Source organism: Anguilla rostrata, chromosome 6 (genome assembly GCF_018555375.3).
Source record: "Anguilla rostrata isolate EN2019 chromosome 6, ASM1855537v3, whole genome shotgun sequence".
NCBI lineage: Eukaryota > Metazoa > Chordata > Actinopteri > Anguilliformes > Anguillidae > Anguilla > Anguilla rostrata.
The window spans coordinates 18,718,846-18,733,010 of NC_057938.1; the positions used below are offsets into that span (position 1 = coordinate 18,718,846).

General features: G+C 45.8%; 1 protein-coding gene across 1 annotated transcript in view; it reads left to right on the plus strand.

Moving 5' to 3' along the window:
• Positions 1-14,165, plus strand: part of epha4b (eph receptor A4b) — a 96,132-nt gene that overhangs the window by 5,465 nt on the left and 76,502 nt on the right. The window contains exons 2-3 of the mRNA XM_064338849.1: positions 7,714-7,778; positions 11,927-12,587. Of these exons, the coding sequence (XP_064194919.1) occupies positions 7,714-7,778; positions 11,927-12,587 (726 nt within the window). The remainder of the gene's footprint in view (positions 1-7,713; positions 7,779-11,926; positions 12,588-14,165) is intronic.

Here is a 14,165-nt window from a genome sequence, read left to right on the forward strand (position 1 = left end):
AAGGGCTTTTGCCAGCCAGTCAATCATGTTGCTTTATTAAAATTACAGTCTAAATGTCTGCCAATCTCAAATCTTAAGTTTTGACTGGTTTTGCACGACCTTTACTTGTCTTCATTCAATTCATCTCTTTGCTCAGCTACATTTTACTCTCTGCTTGCTCTTGTCAAATCCATACATGCAGTGGCCATGAAAATATAATGAAATATAAGGTCAAGCAAACACCAGGGGTTCTTAAAAAGAATTGTTGGCTGTAATGGTTTTGACTTAATAGCTTTGCACCAGCAGTCTTGCGTGGAGAACCCAGCATAAGGCTGTTAGACAGACCTCCGGCGATGACTGCATGTGTCTGACTGGTCAGGTGCTGGTGGATCCATGGAGATGACCGCGACCGTCGGTTTCCCGAGGCACCAGCCTTTAAGTGGGCCTGCGCTCTTCCCCACGCATAGAAACGGACGACCGTTCCATGATTCGACCGACCAATAACCGTTGCGTTCGCTTCCACGCCGCACTTGAGGTGCGGCACGACGGTTGCCTTTTTTCCGCAGCGTTTCAATTACGATAGTGCGCAATTAATATTACCGCGGGTTAATTGACAAGAAGGAATAAAGTTGCATTTAGCGCGGCGGTAATTGTTTTTCAGTAATGCATCCACTGTCGTCCGATGCGTCCGCCCTCCGCTGTTAAAAAAAAGAAGAAGAAAAAAACACAGATCCCTTTGTAAGCGTTAACCCTGCAGTAATTCATCCTCTTAAGCCCCTGGACGGTGTTAAAGTGATACGATAATGCACCACAAGGATATTGGTGGTTACCAGTAAATGCTCCGGCCCGCGCACCGCGCCCGATCGTTTTCTTGGCGCGTTCAAGCAGCTCTCTGACGCGAAGTCGGCGAGATAAGGTTCCGGCGACAGCGACCATCGAGCGTCGCCCCCAGACGACGATATTCCCCCTTTTTCCCTCAAAATGCAGAAAATGTCCCCGCACAATACAGCTTGTATAAGCCTATTGCTCACGTTGGTGAAATTATCTGGTTGGCTTGCATCCCTAACGTTTGGGTATGTAGAGCTGAAGCCTTGGGGCTTTATGGGTTTTTTGAAAAAGTATTCCGAGGGCCAACTGCTATTTGAAAAATTCCATATTGGAAGCTGGCAGCCTTGAAGTCAAGATATTCAAACATGGCAAAATAATTCATTTTATTTTTTATGATGTATTTATTTGAGAGACCATTATCGAACAAATTATACAACATTAAAAGTAAGCAAGAGAAATATAACAAATTTTATTTATGCAATATTTTTCTTTTAAAAATTGATGATTCTATCTGTGATTCTATCAGTCCAATGAGTCTGTATACATAGCTTTACTTGTGAGTTTGGCTGGTGAAATGATAAATTAAAACTAAGAAATACAAGAGATTCGGATGACTGTGATTCAGCTGCTGTTTCAGTGAGGAATTTTACTTATGGCATAAGCAGCACATCAAATGCATCGCCTCTGTAGTGCATGTATGTTGAATCATCATATCGGTCCATCATATTATATTGATAGTGATACAACACTGACATCATTGTGCATCCCTAGACTTGGCCAATAACCAGAATGTTGCAGGATAAAGCAGTTATGGATGAGCCATCTATAAGTAAAATAAAATGTATTCATGTTTAATTCATATCTTAAAGGCAGTGGCTTGCTTATGTCCTTTGTTACTATGCTGGAAAGAAGCTATTTGTCATTTTTCTTGGGGATTGTGACTAATGCAACTTCTTAGAAATAATATCAGTACTTTGCAAAGGCAGAAAGTAACAGGAAGTAACAGGTGAAAGCTATTTCATTGTCATATTTTGTAAAGACGCGAGTGTGTGCACTTGCTAATGTGCAACGTCTTTCTCTTACGCTGCACAGTGTCTGTTTTTGGCTAAATTGGCCTCTGCCTGAAGAGGATCCGGTAAGTGCAGTTAACAATGGCCTTTGATCACAGATGATTCGTTTCAGTGGTGCTCACTGGCTGAAAAAACCTTGTTGGCTTTGTGTCAGATAATGGAGACACTTTGCATACTCACAAGGTGCTTAGATGGACTCCCTGCTCAAGTTTTGCTTTAATCATTTGAAATTTGTCCTGAGTGTTTTTTTTTTCCAGAATGGAAATAATACCTCAAATGCAGATGCAAATTCATATTCAGTGGCCCTAAGCTAGTGTTCGTGTAATGAAGCGTGCTTATAAGAATTGCTGATAAGAGAATAATTTTAAAATATCAGCAATTCAAGATTTCGTTGACCCACAAAAACAAAACAAAACAAAAATCTTGAAGGCTCCAATTAAAAGAATGAAACAATTTGAAAGTGAGAGAACTGAAACCGCAGCTTCTTGCCTATGAGCTGCATACAGCATACAGCCCCTCTCTTCAGCTTTAGCATCCAAAGCTGTTCCAGGAATGAGGACTGCAGCCTGCAATGAAAGGGTTAAAAATCTATACGTCTGTAGCTAATTGAGAGGACAAACGACTTCTGCCCCGCACCCTTCGATGGGGGTGTCGGGGTGTTAATTCCCTGGCGCGAGGCCTGACGGGGCTGGACAGGGTTCTTTGCTCAGTGAGCTTCTCTGGGGAGCCGGTGAGAGCGACACAAAGCACCAGCATCCCCTCCCGCCAACAGCACGGGGAGGCCAATCGGCCTAACACCGAGAAATGTTCAGGAGTGAAACGTACAGGAGACAGTGGGGGGGGGGGAGGAGAGATGGGGGAGGTGTATGAGAGTGTGAGAGCACTAGAGAGGGATAGAAAATGATGGAGAGAAGAATGGGGAAAGGAGGTGAAATAATACAATGGAGAGAGAACATGAGAGAGAGAGAGCGAGTGAAAGGAAAGCCGAAGAGAATGAACGGTAGTTATGTTGCGCGGGCGTGCGGAGTGTGTGTGTGTGTGTGTGTGTGAGGTTTCTGACATCCGCATAATGAGGCAGCGGCAATCTGGCGGCAGGTGCGCTGTTCCTCCAGGCCACCCTGTTGCCAGGTTACCGCCGTCCACAACAGGGTCAGTCAAATCTTGCGACGCGCCACCGCGTTCTCCTTTCTGCGACCGGCGGGAAAGAATCCGGCGGGCCGGGCCTCCCCGAGGTTCCGTGTATCGACTTCCTGGCGCAGTCCCCTCGGTTGAACCCTGCCATCATTTCACGTTCCTTTACCCGAAAAATTCGCCCTCAAAAATGATCAGCTGTGGTATTACAAACACCTGCACTCTGACGCAACAGCCAAAAACAACCCAGGGATAATAGTGACCCTTTAAGTGGTGTAAGTTTCTTTTTTTTTCTTGTTTTTTTTTGTAACCGGTTTAACTTAAGTAATAAGGCCAGCGTTAACATGTAATGTTTGTTCCTTGAACGAGTTGCCTTCAAGTGCAAGCTGGGAGAGAGGAGGAGGGAATCGCTGTGGGGTCATCTCGTAGATGAGTGGAGAATGTGAGTCATGTTGCCCTGCTTATAGGTAAAGTGTCTGGAGTCACTGTGGCAATTAGGGAATGCTAATACACCATTGGCTGCTGTTTGACCTGGTGCTGATGTCAGAGAAGTAGAGAGAGTAAGAGAGAAAGCAAGAGTTTGAGAGAGAGGGAGAGAGATAGAGAGACTTTGATGCCCCTTCATTAGAACATCCTTGTCGATTAATTACGCCAGAATAAAAGATAAAAAATAAAAAATCACCATCACTACACTCCGTATCAAACCAGAAACAACATCAAAAAGGAAAAGAAAATGAAATAAAACAAGTCATCAGCACAGTTCTTTTGAGAGAGCGAGAAAAAGATGCAGTGAACATACTCAGAGAGAGAGAGAGAGAGAGAGAGAGAGAAGAATGTTTAAGCAAGAGGAGCTGTTGTGGGGTCCTGGCCTCACTCTTTGGTATTGGCGAGCGCGCTAGAGTCTTGGCAGGTAGATGAAAGGACATTTTTGCCCAGGCAGGGCTTGGGGGATTAGAGACCAGAAAAAATCTTGTGCGGTGCAGCAGTTTGGAGCTTGAGAAGCAGAGAGCACTCCCACCCCTGTCAATACAGGCCTGCCTTTGAATGATCGCCAACTTAACAGGGTCAGATGGGAAGTCCTGTGTCACCGTTCAACAAAATGAAAAGCCAAATGCTGCCATAGCATAACAGTAGAGAAAGACCATCACAGGGGAGTTTCACATCAATGATGACAGTCTGTGGCTATCAGTTGCAGTTTCCACTGCACTAAGGATAGCTCTTCTAGCGCAATTTTTCAGTGATGAGAGAACAGTTGGTCTTCCAACACAAAATACATGGTATGTTAGTCTTTTTTTAATGGTGATATGTAACAAGACCAGATGGATTAGATTGCAGGAGCATTGTGATTCTGGTATACCTTGTTTTTAAACCAATGGCTCTAAAGTAAAGACTCTTGTTTACTTCATTAATAATGTATCGAAATACAGAAAAAAGCAGTCGATGATCCATGCCAGTGAAGGTTTACCTTATCAGCTGTGCTTAATGACAACGAAAATGGGTCATGCAAAGTTCATAGCAAAACAGATGCAACAGCCTCACATCACGTACACTAAGACACAGAGCAGTCTAACCCCTGCAGGTAATGGTGAGCACCAATACCGGAAGATCAGTACCCCCCCCCCCCGCCCCCAAATATGATATTGTTTTAATATGGGTGAATGGTAGACATTAGTAAAATATTGCCTGTCGCTGGACGTTATTTAAAAAAATGAAAATGCAAGACTGGCGATCGTAATCGATAACTGTTTTCCCTGAAACCCGATCCGCCCGGAGTTGCGCGCCGCGTCTTCGGGGAAGCCAATACGGCACATTTATTAATGGGATTAGCCGTAACGTGATGTTTCCAGTGGGCGGTCCTGTCTGCTTTGCGGGCTGGGCGCGCGCTCCTGCCCGAAAGCGCGGAGTAGTAATAAAAAGGCCTCGTCCGCGCCGGCCCCACGCGACTGCGTAAACACGGGGCTCGGGTGACATCATCTGTTATTGCTGTGGCCCCTCGAACACGACGAATAATTTTATTTTCGGTTTCTCGGCTTCGCAGCTGAGCTCGGTGCCCATTGACGGCCTTTTGTTATGCTTATTGGGTAATACTGAACATGATCCTGGGTGAAATGACTAAACGGTCCAGCCTTTATCTCCGGGTGGAGGGGTTGAGGCTGGGGTTGGGTTGCAAATGTGGCCCCAGATGAGTGTGAGAAGGTAGGTTAGCTTTCTCACTGTCTCTCACCCCTGAGCATTCGCAACAATACAGTTCAGACAGTCCACATCTCCACTACGCATTTCCTTTGCAGCAGATGTGTCGTTACGTATGCATAAAATTTCCAAAATGGCTGTAAGTTTGACATTGACATTATGAATAATCTGCCCCATTTGTGACAGATTTGAAAATAAATTTCTATTTAGATTTATTGTGGTTTGGGGAGGAAACAGGAGAGCAAACGAAAAAGAACGGCACTCAGATACTGATCAGGCACTGTTTTTCAGTGAACCTGTACACTTCTGGTTCCCAGAATGCAACCTTGTGGTTGTTCAGTATGACTCTGTTTCCCAGCATCCAACATTTGTGTTTCAGGGTCATTCATCGTCACTCAGAGAGTGATATTCTTCCAGTCAGAAATCACTCTCTGAATCTCTCAACACAGCTGAGCATAAGATAAAAAAAAGACTGCTACCCTCAAATAGTGGTCTGTATAGAGTTTTTTTTAGAACTTTTTCATAATTAAGCAAAGGACAGAAGGCAGATTTCTTTAGCAGGTTGGTTGGCAGCAGAGTCCATCTCTGGACATCACCGATGCCATGGATACTCAAATCCGGACCTCAAATCCAAATCCGGCCCAGGTTTTCTTTCCCCCCGGGTAATTAAGTGAATAATTAGTGCTACTGATTGGCCAGGTGTCTTCGCACAGGACTCCCAGGTAAAGGAAGGGTGGAAAACCAGAAGTTATTGGACCTTGAGGGCCGTGATTTGAGCGACAGGGATTTATGCAGTCCGTTGACAATTTGAGGCAAATGTGTAGGAATGAGAGGGTGAGTGCATGAGTGAGTGTGCTGGAGAAAATTCTTAACTGAGGGAGATTATGAGAGTCACATATTGTGTGTTCCTGAGCGAATATTAATATGTAAAAGTAAGGGAGAGGAAATCAATGTGAGAGGTAGCGTGAAACCATTTGAGTTATGAAATAATGAGTGGGTGTCGATTTTTGAATAAATTAATAAACTGATAAATTGATATCGGTTAACATTCTAACTTTGTGTGTGTGTGTGTTTGATTCATTCTTTGATCTATAGGTTCAGTGACTGTTGTCCTTTAAGCCATTTTCACATGGAGAAATTAGTTTGTGTTTTGTGAAAAAATGATGAACAAATATCCTACTCATGATAATTCTGTTAATTTTAGCAAAGATACGATAATGCTGATATCAGACTATCAGCAACATACCGCGCCGACTTCCTGTTCTTTCATTCCACATCCCTTTCACAGCCTGTGCTAGCTCAGCGTTTCTGGTTTATTTTTGGCCGGCAGCGATGGGTTTACGGAGTGGAGAGCATGAGCCGTTTTGCCTTTTTTAATTGCTGTGCTTCGTTTCCCGATGATTCACTGCCCCCGACTGAAATGCAAGGCATTTCATAGCATCTGTAAATGTGTCCAAAAAAGTGGCAAGTTAGACCGTAATGTGAATCTTCACACGTTTAAATGTTTTATTTAGTTTGATTTAACGGAGGTGCGCCGCTCCAGAATGCTGGCGAGGGGGGCGAATGGTTGAAGATGGAGGGAACATCTGCAGGTTGGATGTAATTAAAAATTAATTGCTCACAGGGCTTGGGCTTTAATTGGCTTGGAATGGAGCTCAAAGTGGGAAAGCGCAGTTCAGAGGCTTGTGGGAAATGGATCTCCAGGCTTTAAATAGCCGCTTACCCATCTTTTTAACCTCTCCAGTCCTCCTCTCAGAGTGCTGTGCAAATGCCGGTGTTCTCCTGCGCTTTATCGCTAATCCAGCTGTGTGCGTTCTTTATTCTGTGTGCTCTTTTCGTCCACGAGGATATGTTTGTGGGTGCAGGTGCGCATGTATGCGTGCGTCTATCTGTGTGTGTGTGTGTGTGTGGGTGTATGTGTGTGAGTGTGTGTGTGTGTGCGTGTGCGTGTGCGCGCGCGTGTTTTGCAGAGACCTTTTAGCGAAAATGAAGCAATCGCCTGTCACTGGTGAGGGAACTGTGGGATTTGTAGTATTAATTGTCTGTGGATGGCCAGTGCCCCAGGGCTTGCCGGCAGGTTAAGCGCCTGCCCCATCAGCAGGCGATCGTTTCTGAAACTGCCACAGGAATTTCCAAATTAGATATGTAATTGTCTAAAATATTCTGTTCTCTTCATACAATGACCTGTCCCACTTGTGGCCACTCACACTTTTCTATGAGTGTCTCACTTGCTCTTCCTCAATTTCTATTGCTCTTTCTCCTCTCCTGCCTGTTCTGCCTTCTCTGTGTGTCTGTTCGTGTCAAACTCTTCTTTTTTTCCCACCTCACCTCACCCTTTCCCTCTCACTCCCTTTCTGCCTCTTGTGATTTTACTCCCTCTTTCTCTCACTCCCTTGCTGTCCCTCACTCTCACTGTGCTTTTGTCACTCCCTTCCTCGACACTTGCTGTTTTTCCCTCTCAACCTAATGCTTTTATTGTCTTTCTATTTCTATCCCTTGCTTTCTCCTTATGCAGTTACGCTGCTGGACTCAATGTCTGCACTGGGGGACTTGGGCTGGGAGGCGTATCCAGCGGAGGGCGTGAGTATCTTATATTTTTCTGTGATATCACTTCCTGTATGACCTCTATATATCTATATATCTATCTTGCTCTCTCTCTCTCTCTCTCTCACACACACAACACACACACACACATCCTGAAAAACATGTCGGGAATGACGCTAGTTCCGCACATTCAGATATGGACTGCGTCAATCCAATAAAAGTCACACAGATAGACACTGTTGCATGAGAATGACGGTCCATCTGTGGTCACATTGTGTCCAGTAGAAATTGAGTCCAGGAGCAGAAACGTAATGGCCAGTGCTGGTCTGACACTAGAGTGTTTGTAACAGCTGTTTGGTGTTGCAATTGGGACTGCAGTGGCACCACAACAAAGATGCTGAACTCTCGGCACTGATGTGTTCTGTACCTTTAACTTCAGTTCCTCGGGAAGACAGGTGCTTATGAATATGCATTTGTAGAGAGGCCGTCACCGGCTTGAATCAGACTGCATTTGCTATCGATATGTGCTGAGTCCCTTTAGCCGCCAGTTATTCCCAGTTAAAATACATTCCAGGCTCGCCTGCTCATGAATATTCATGAGTGCAGAGTCCGAGAGTGCTCTTCACAATAACTCCTCAGTGGATACAGGAAACGCAAAACCCACATCAGATTAAATCTGCAGTAAACACAAACCCGCAGCATCGCATATTCCCCTCTCTCCTCTGAGCGAAGATTAATCCAATAGGCCCTGCTCTCCTCCTGCTCTGCTGCAAATGACAGAAAGTGCGGCTGGAAAAAGAAACAGCGTCACCTCCATCATTCCTCGCCGTTCCACCCACAGCGGCCTAAAAATAATCAAGTTTGTAAAAACCCATATTGAGCTTTAAAGAAAATCAATCTTTGGGTTTTTAGAACAGCCTGCTAAATGATTTAACAGAGCTGTCAGGACCGGTATTGGATAGCGTCACATTACACCCCTCTGCAGCGCGTATAAATGGAATGGCAAAATAATGACTTTTGAGTCGGCTAAATCTGGAGCAAAAACTGAATTTACAAATTGTTCTGCTGAACTGGAAATAGCCGTGTTGATGACAGGCAGTGGATGTCGTAAATCTTTTAGGAAATTGAGGAATCTTAAGCTTGCATAACTCTTGCATTATGGTACATAAATGTCCTAGGCCCCAGCTCAATCATGCAGCCAAGATAGGGTTGAAGCCAGAAGCCTTTTTGAGGACAAGTGATTTGGACCACCATGGGGAAGAGTGACAGAGCCACAGGGCTGCTCGTTTCATCTAATTTGCCGGTTTCACATGACATCACTTCCTGCACTTGCCCCCATTTGAAATCATGCAGTGATAAATTGATATGTGCAATCTAACATGGTAGTCTGAGCTTGTTTGAGGTGAGGTTCGAAATAGTCACACTAGGGCACACATTAGGACAACAGGTGTGCTAGAAGATTACATGGGTGCAATTTTGTCAACTGGAAAACAGATCTCTTCCAAATGATTGTTTAGTGTGAGGTGAGTGGGTATGAGAAGATGTTACAACCTCGCAGAAGGCATTTCTGACACGCCGTCACTTCCTGCATCAGGCTCACAGCTGGAGGTTATGGGCGGCAATATATTTTGGTGGTGCTCTGTGCAGCTGTAGTTTACCCTGGGCCTACACGGTTTGTCCCTTGGTAGAACAGGAGCAGTCTTTCTTGTGTCCTGGTCTCTAGCTATTGCCTGCAGTTGTAAAGCAGCCTCCTTGTGGGTATTTTACTGTAACGCTGGACTGGAGTTATACCCTTCAGGGTTTAAGGCCAGCCTCTTGATGACCCTTCCACCCCCACATGGAAACACGTGGAGTTTCAGTGGAAAACATTCTGCCTGTGCCAATTGCCTGACGTGGTATAAGAAATGCTCCTGAGAGACTCTCGATCGGGTCTTCAAATGGCATGCGCATTTCAGAGGGGGAGGATGGGAGTGTTTTTCTCCTTTTTTAGCCTTTGAAGAACTACCATGTTGAGATAGGGAGACCTCGGAGAATAAATCCCTTTCTGTTTCCGCAGGGAGCCACAGAAAGTAACTCTGAGGAGTCTTTTATTTTGTACAATGGGATTAAGATGTTCACCCTTGACCCCCCCCTAGCCTGCACATAGAAGTGTTGTTAGAGGAATTAAGGGGGGGAATGTGTATTTCCACTGGAAGACCCTCACCTCCTCTGGATATTTGGCTTATTGACTCAATTGCACACCACTTGACCCAAAGGTCAGGGCTGAACTCAGCTCTTCCACAACCAGATGTTTGCTGTGGATTGGCATTAAGGTGACCCAGGACCTTCCTTTAATCAATAGAGGGGGGAAGGGAGGAAATAGGGAGTAAAAATGAGAAAGTAAGCTAAAAATAAAGCCATGCTTTTGCAGAGGTGTTACCAAAAGACGTTCTTGCCATTTTTTTACGTCCTTTTATGTTTGTTTTTCAGGTATGATGAAGTGTCTTAAGCCACAAGATGATGATTGGGCAAAACTGAGCTTAACGAATGACAGGTTTAAATGAATGCACGAGCCCAGGTGCTGGCTTGGCTTCATAGCAATAAAACTGTCAGAAATGGATTGGCTCCATAGAGTACAGTTTCGCGAATGAAGCGTCTCTTGGTATATTCTGCAGGGACCCCAGTAATAAGTGAAACCGTGTTGCCTGCATACCAGGAACTGTGAACACGAGTGGCTTTTCCTCTATTAAAAACAACCTTTTATTTTCTCCACATATCAATATTAGCGGCGAACGCCCACCTCAAAATGTCTCAACAGTAAATGAGTCCTTCCTTCAGGACATCTTTAGACTGTGGAACAAAGTGATCTTAAGCATTGTGCTTAAGAAATCAATGGGAAAAGGACTGTACTGCAGTCTTTATCTTTATAAGCACTCTTTGGAAATGCCACAGTTATTGCTCACGGGGGGGTGGAAAACAATATATGGAGGACGGTAATTGTTTCTAGCTGCCTCTTTCTCATTAGTGAAGCTGAGCTCTGTGGTCCACCGGTGGTTCAGTCTTGTGCAGTCATGCCTGACTTTCCTTTTAACATATTTTCTCTCTTTTTTTTTTAACGGGACGGCATTGACCTCAAAGCACTCGTCGCGTCACGTGACCAAATCATTGTGCTGCCCGACAGTCCCCACGCAGCCTGAACTGAGAACGCGCGAGCTGTCATAATTTAACTCGAGAGTCTCAGGAACAACGCGCTCTTAAATTCAAGCTAGATTAATAAATGGCTTCTGCCTGAACAACAAGTGAAGCATTCAAGGCTGTTTAATTGCTAGAACGTGACAAAAAAGCACTCAGTCTTGAGGTCCCGAGGCTTGGCTTGCTGTATGTTCAGTAAAGGTTTTGTTGAAATTGCAACATGACCCTTTTCTTTCCCGAGAACATGTCCAATATACACAAGTCTCGGCAAATTACCATGTTGACTCTAGAAAATGACAGGGAGCGAGGTCCAAGAAGTGGCTGTACCCCCCTTGCCTGAAGAACAGGAGCATTATGTCTGTCAATCGTTTCTTATTGCAATGGTTTTTTATTACTCAGTGTTCACAAGAGCCCTTGAATTAGCTGAACTCTGAACGAGCAAGGTGGTCCTGAATATTTCCACCCTCGATCGAGTTCGTGCAAAGACAGTGCCGCGTATTATTTCAGTGATCCGTCATTTAAAAAAAGAAAGCACAATTCAAGGAATTGGGCTGAGCCTCCCTGGCACGTTTGTTTATTTTTTCCATAAGGAAAGAGACGTGTTTTGTTCAGGCGAGAAGCGTTCTCAATTACAGATATGCATAGAAGTGAAAACAGATGGTCTAAAATTAAACGACAGTTGTTCTCTCCAGACTTACACAATCAAGCACACAGACGCACTCACAAACATACACACACACACACACACACACACACGCACGCACACAAACATACACACAAAGAATGCACCCACACACACACTCTCAAATGCAGATGGAAGTGCATACCCTCACAGGCTTAGCCACACACACTGGCAGACAGGCACGAGCACGCAATCACACACCTACACACACACGCACACACACAGAGCTACAAAAATCGCGCAATACATTTCAGACGTATATCGCCATGCACGCACAAGCACGCTCGCACATACGCGCACGGCGCCTGATGCGTATTGCGATCCCTTGCAGTGGGAGGAGATCAGCGTGATGGACGAGAGGAACACGCCCATGCGGACCTACCAGGTGTGCAACGTGATGGAGGCCAACCAGAACAACTGGCTGCGCACCAGCCACATCCCGCGCGACGGGGCCCAGCGGGTCTACATCGAGATCAAGTTCACCCTCCGCGACTGCAACAGCCTGCCCGGGGTGCCGGGCACCTGCAAGGAGACCTTCAACATGTACTACTACGAGTCCAACAACGCCAACCTGTGGTTCATCAAGGAGAGCCAGTACGTGAAGATCGACACCATCGCCGCCGACGAGAGCTTCACCCAGGTGGACGTGGGCGACCGCGTGATGAAGCTCAACACCGAGGTGCGGGACGTCAGCAACCTGAGCAAGAAGGGCTTCTACCTGGCCTTCCAGGACGTGGGCGCCTGCATCGCCCTGGTGTCGGTGCGCGTCTTCTACAAGAAGTGCCCGCTGACGGTGCTCAACCTGGCGCGCTTCCCCGACACGGTGACGGGCGGCGACTCGGCCCTGGTGGAGGTGCACGGCTCCTGCGTCAACGACTCGGAGGAGTTTGAGCTGCCGCGCATGTACTGCAGCGCCGACGGCGGCTGGCTGGTGCCCATCGGGCGCTGCGTCTGCCAGCCGGGCTTCGAGGAGAGCGAGGGCCAGTGCCAGCGTGAGTACCCCCTTCCTTTCGCCACCCCCCCCTCTTTATCCGCGCCGTGTCGTACCTCGGCCGCGTCAGTCGCGTAGGATAGCCGTAGCGGCGCATTCCCGTAGCGTTCAGCGGCTCCGGTTACTGCAGATGGAGCATGAATGTTGTGGTTGGAACACGAGATAGAGCGGCTAATGGGAGCGGGGGGTTACAGTGAAAGAACATTCTTTTGGGCAAATGGATTTCTCACACTGTGTCGACGGCGGCGTTCTTCGGGGTCCGTGCCTGTTAGCGTAGCACGATATCTGATGCAGTTTTTAGCCGCTGTTCCAGTCCTCTGATCCACAATGCTCCGAGTTTGAGGACGATGCGGTACATTGTTTCCCAGATAAAGCATATTGCTGTATTTATTTATTATTATTTATTATTATTTCTCCACAAAAAATACCTACCTGAAGTTGAGACTCCTTGCTGTGTGTAAAATCAATTGAGTGCATACGCGTGTGGCTGTGTTTTAGCGTGCGGGCCTGCTATGTCAGCGAGAGCTCAGCATTTTGAAAAGAAATCTTCTTGCTGTGCCTGTGTTGCTGAGTATCGCATTGCAGCTTTCTTTGTCTCCTGTGATACGATCATGTTTCACAACAAGTCTCGGTAATTAGCAGTGCTGCTGCTGCTCTCCCATATACAGTAAATGAAGTCATCCCTCCTGTAGCCCCCCCCCCCACCCAAAAGTACGTAGGCTGTTTCAGCACAGCCTCTTATCAGTCCCGCTCGCTGTTTAGCCTGAAAGCACATGGAAATTGGAGCGAGTTAGCTTCCCACTGTCTCTGGTGGCTGACAGGGAGATTAGTTTTGGTACTGGAGCAATTTTTCTTCTTTGGGTGCTTTTTTTCTTTTTTTTCTCTTTTCTTTCCTGGGCGAAGTGCAACACGTGACTGTAAGGACCAATTTCGGGGAGCTAAACCCAGCAGCCTCCTGACTCTGGGAGAGGGCAGGGAATCAAGCTGAAGGTCTCTAGATTTGTTAAAGAGAAGGATGGTGCGCTTCACTTTACTCCGCAGCTGTCTGATTCCATTATCATTAATGGCCACCGAGTGGATTCTTTTTGACTGCTAATGACTTGTAGATTCAGAAATAAGGAATTAATGACAGTGCCACTGTGGTCCTAAATGGAGAATGGGAGAGGATTCAAAAATGGAAAATGGGGCAGCCTTTTCATCTTGTTGTTACTTAGCTTACGTGTTTTATTTAACAGTATTACTGGTTGTACTGAGCTTGCTTGTGTTTGTGTATACTTATTGTTGGTTTATGCAAACTTCTTATGCTTTGTTTTGTCAGGCTTGATAAAACAAAGCATATTTGAGCATGAGAAGAAAACAGTATATTAATACTTGTGTTATAAGACTGCTGCAGCAGGATTTTCTGATGCTTCTTCAAGCTGTCATTATTTGATTTTATTTTATTTTCATTTTTCTTCCATTTTGTTGGAAGGTTGTTTCGTGGGAAACAGCCCTGGTAAATAGAGAGAAAAAAATGGACCTGCCAGCCTACCTTCACAAAGCTTGGCAAACAATGAAAAAGGACATTGGCCCGCTTCCC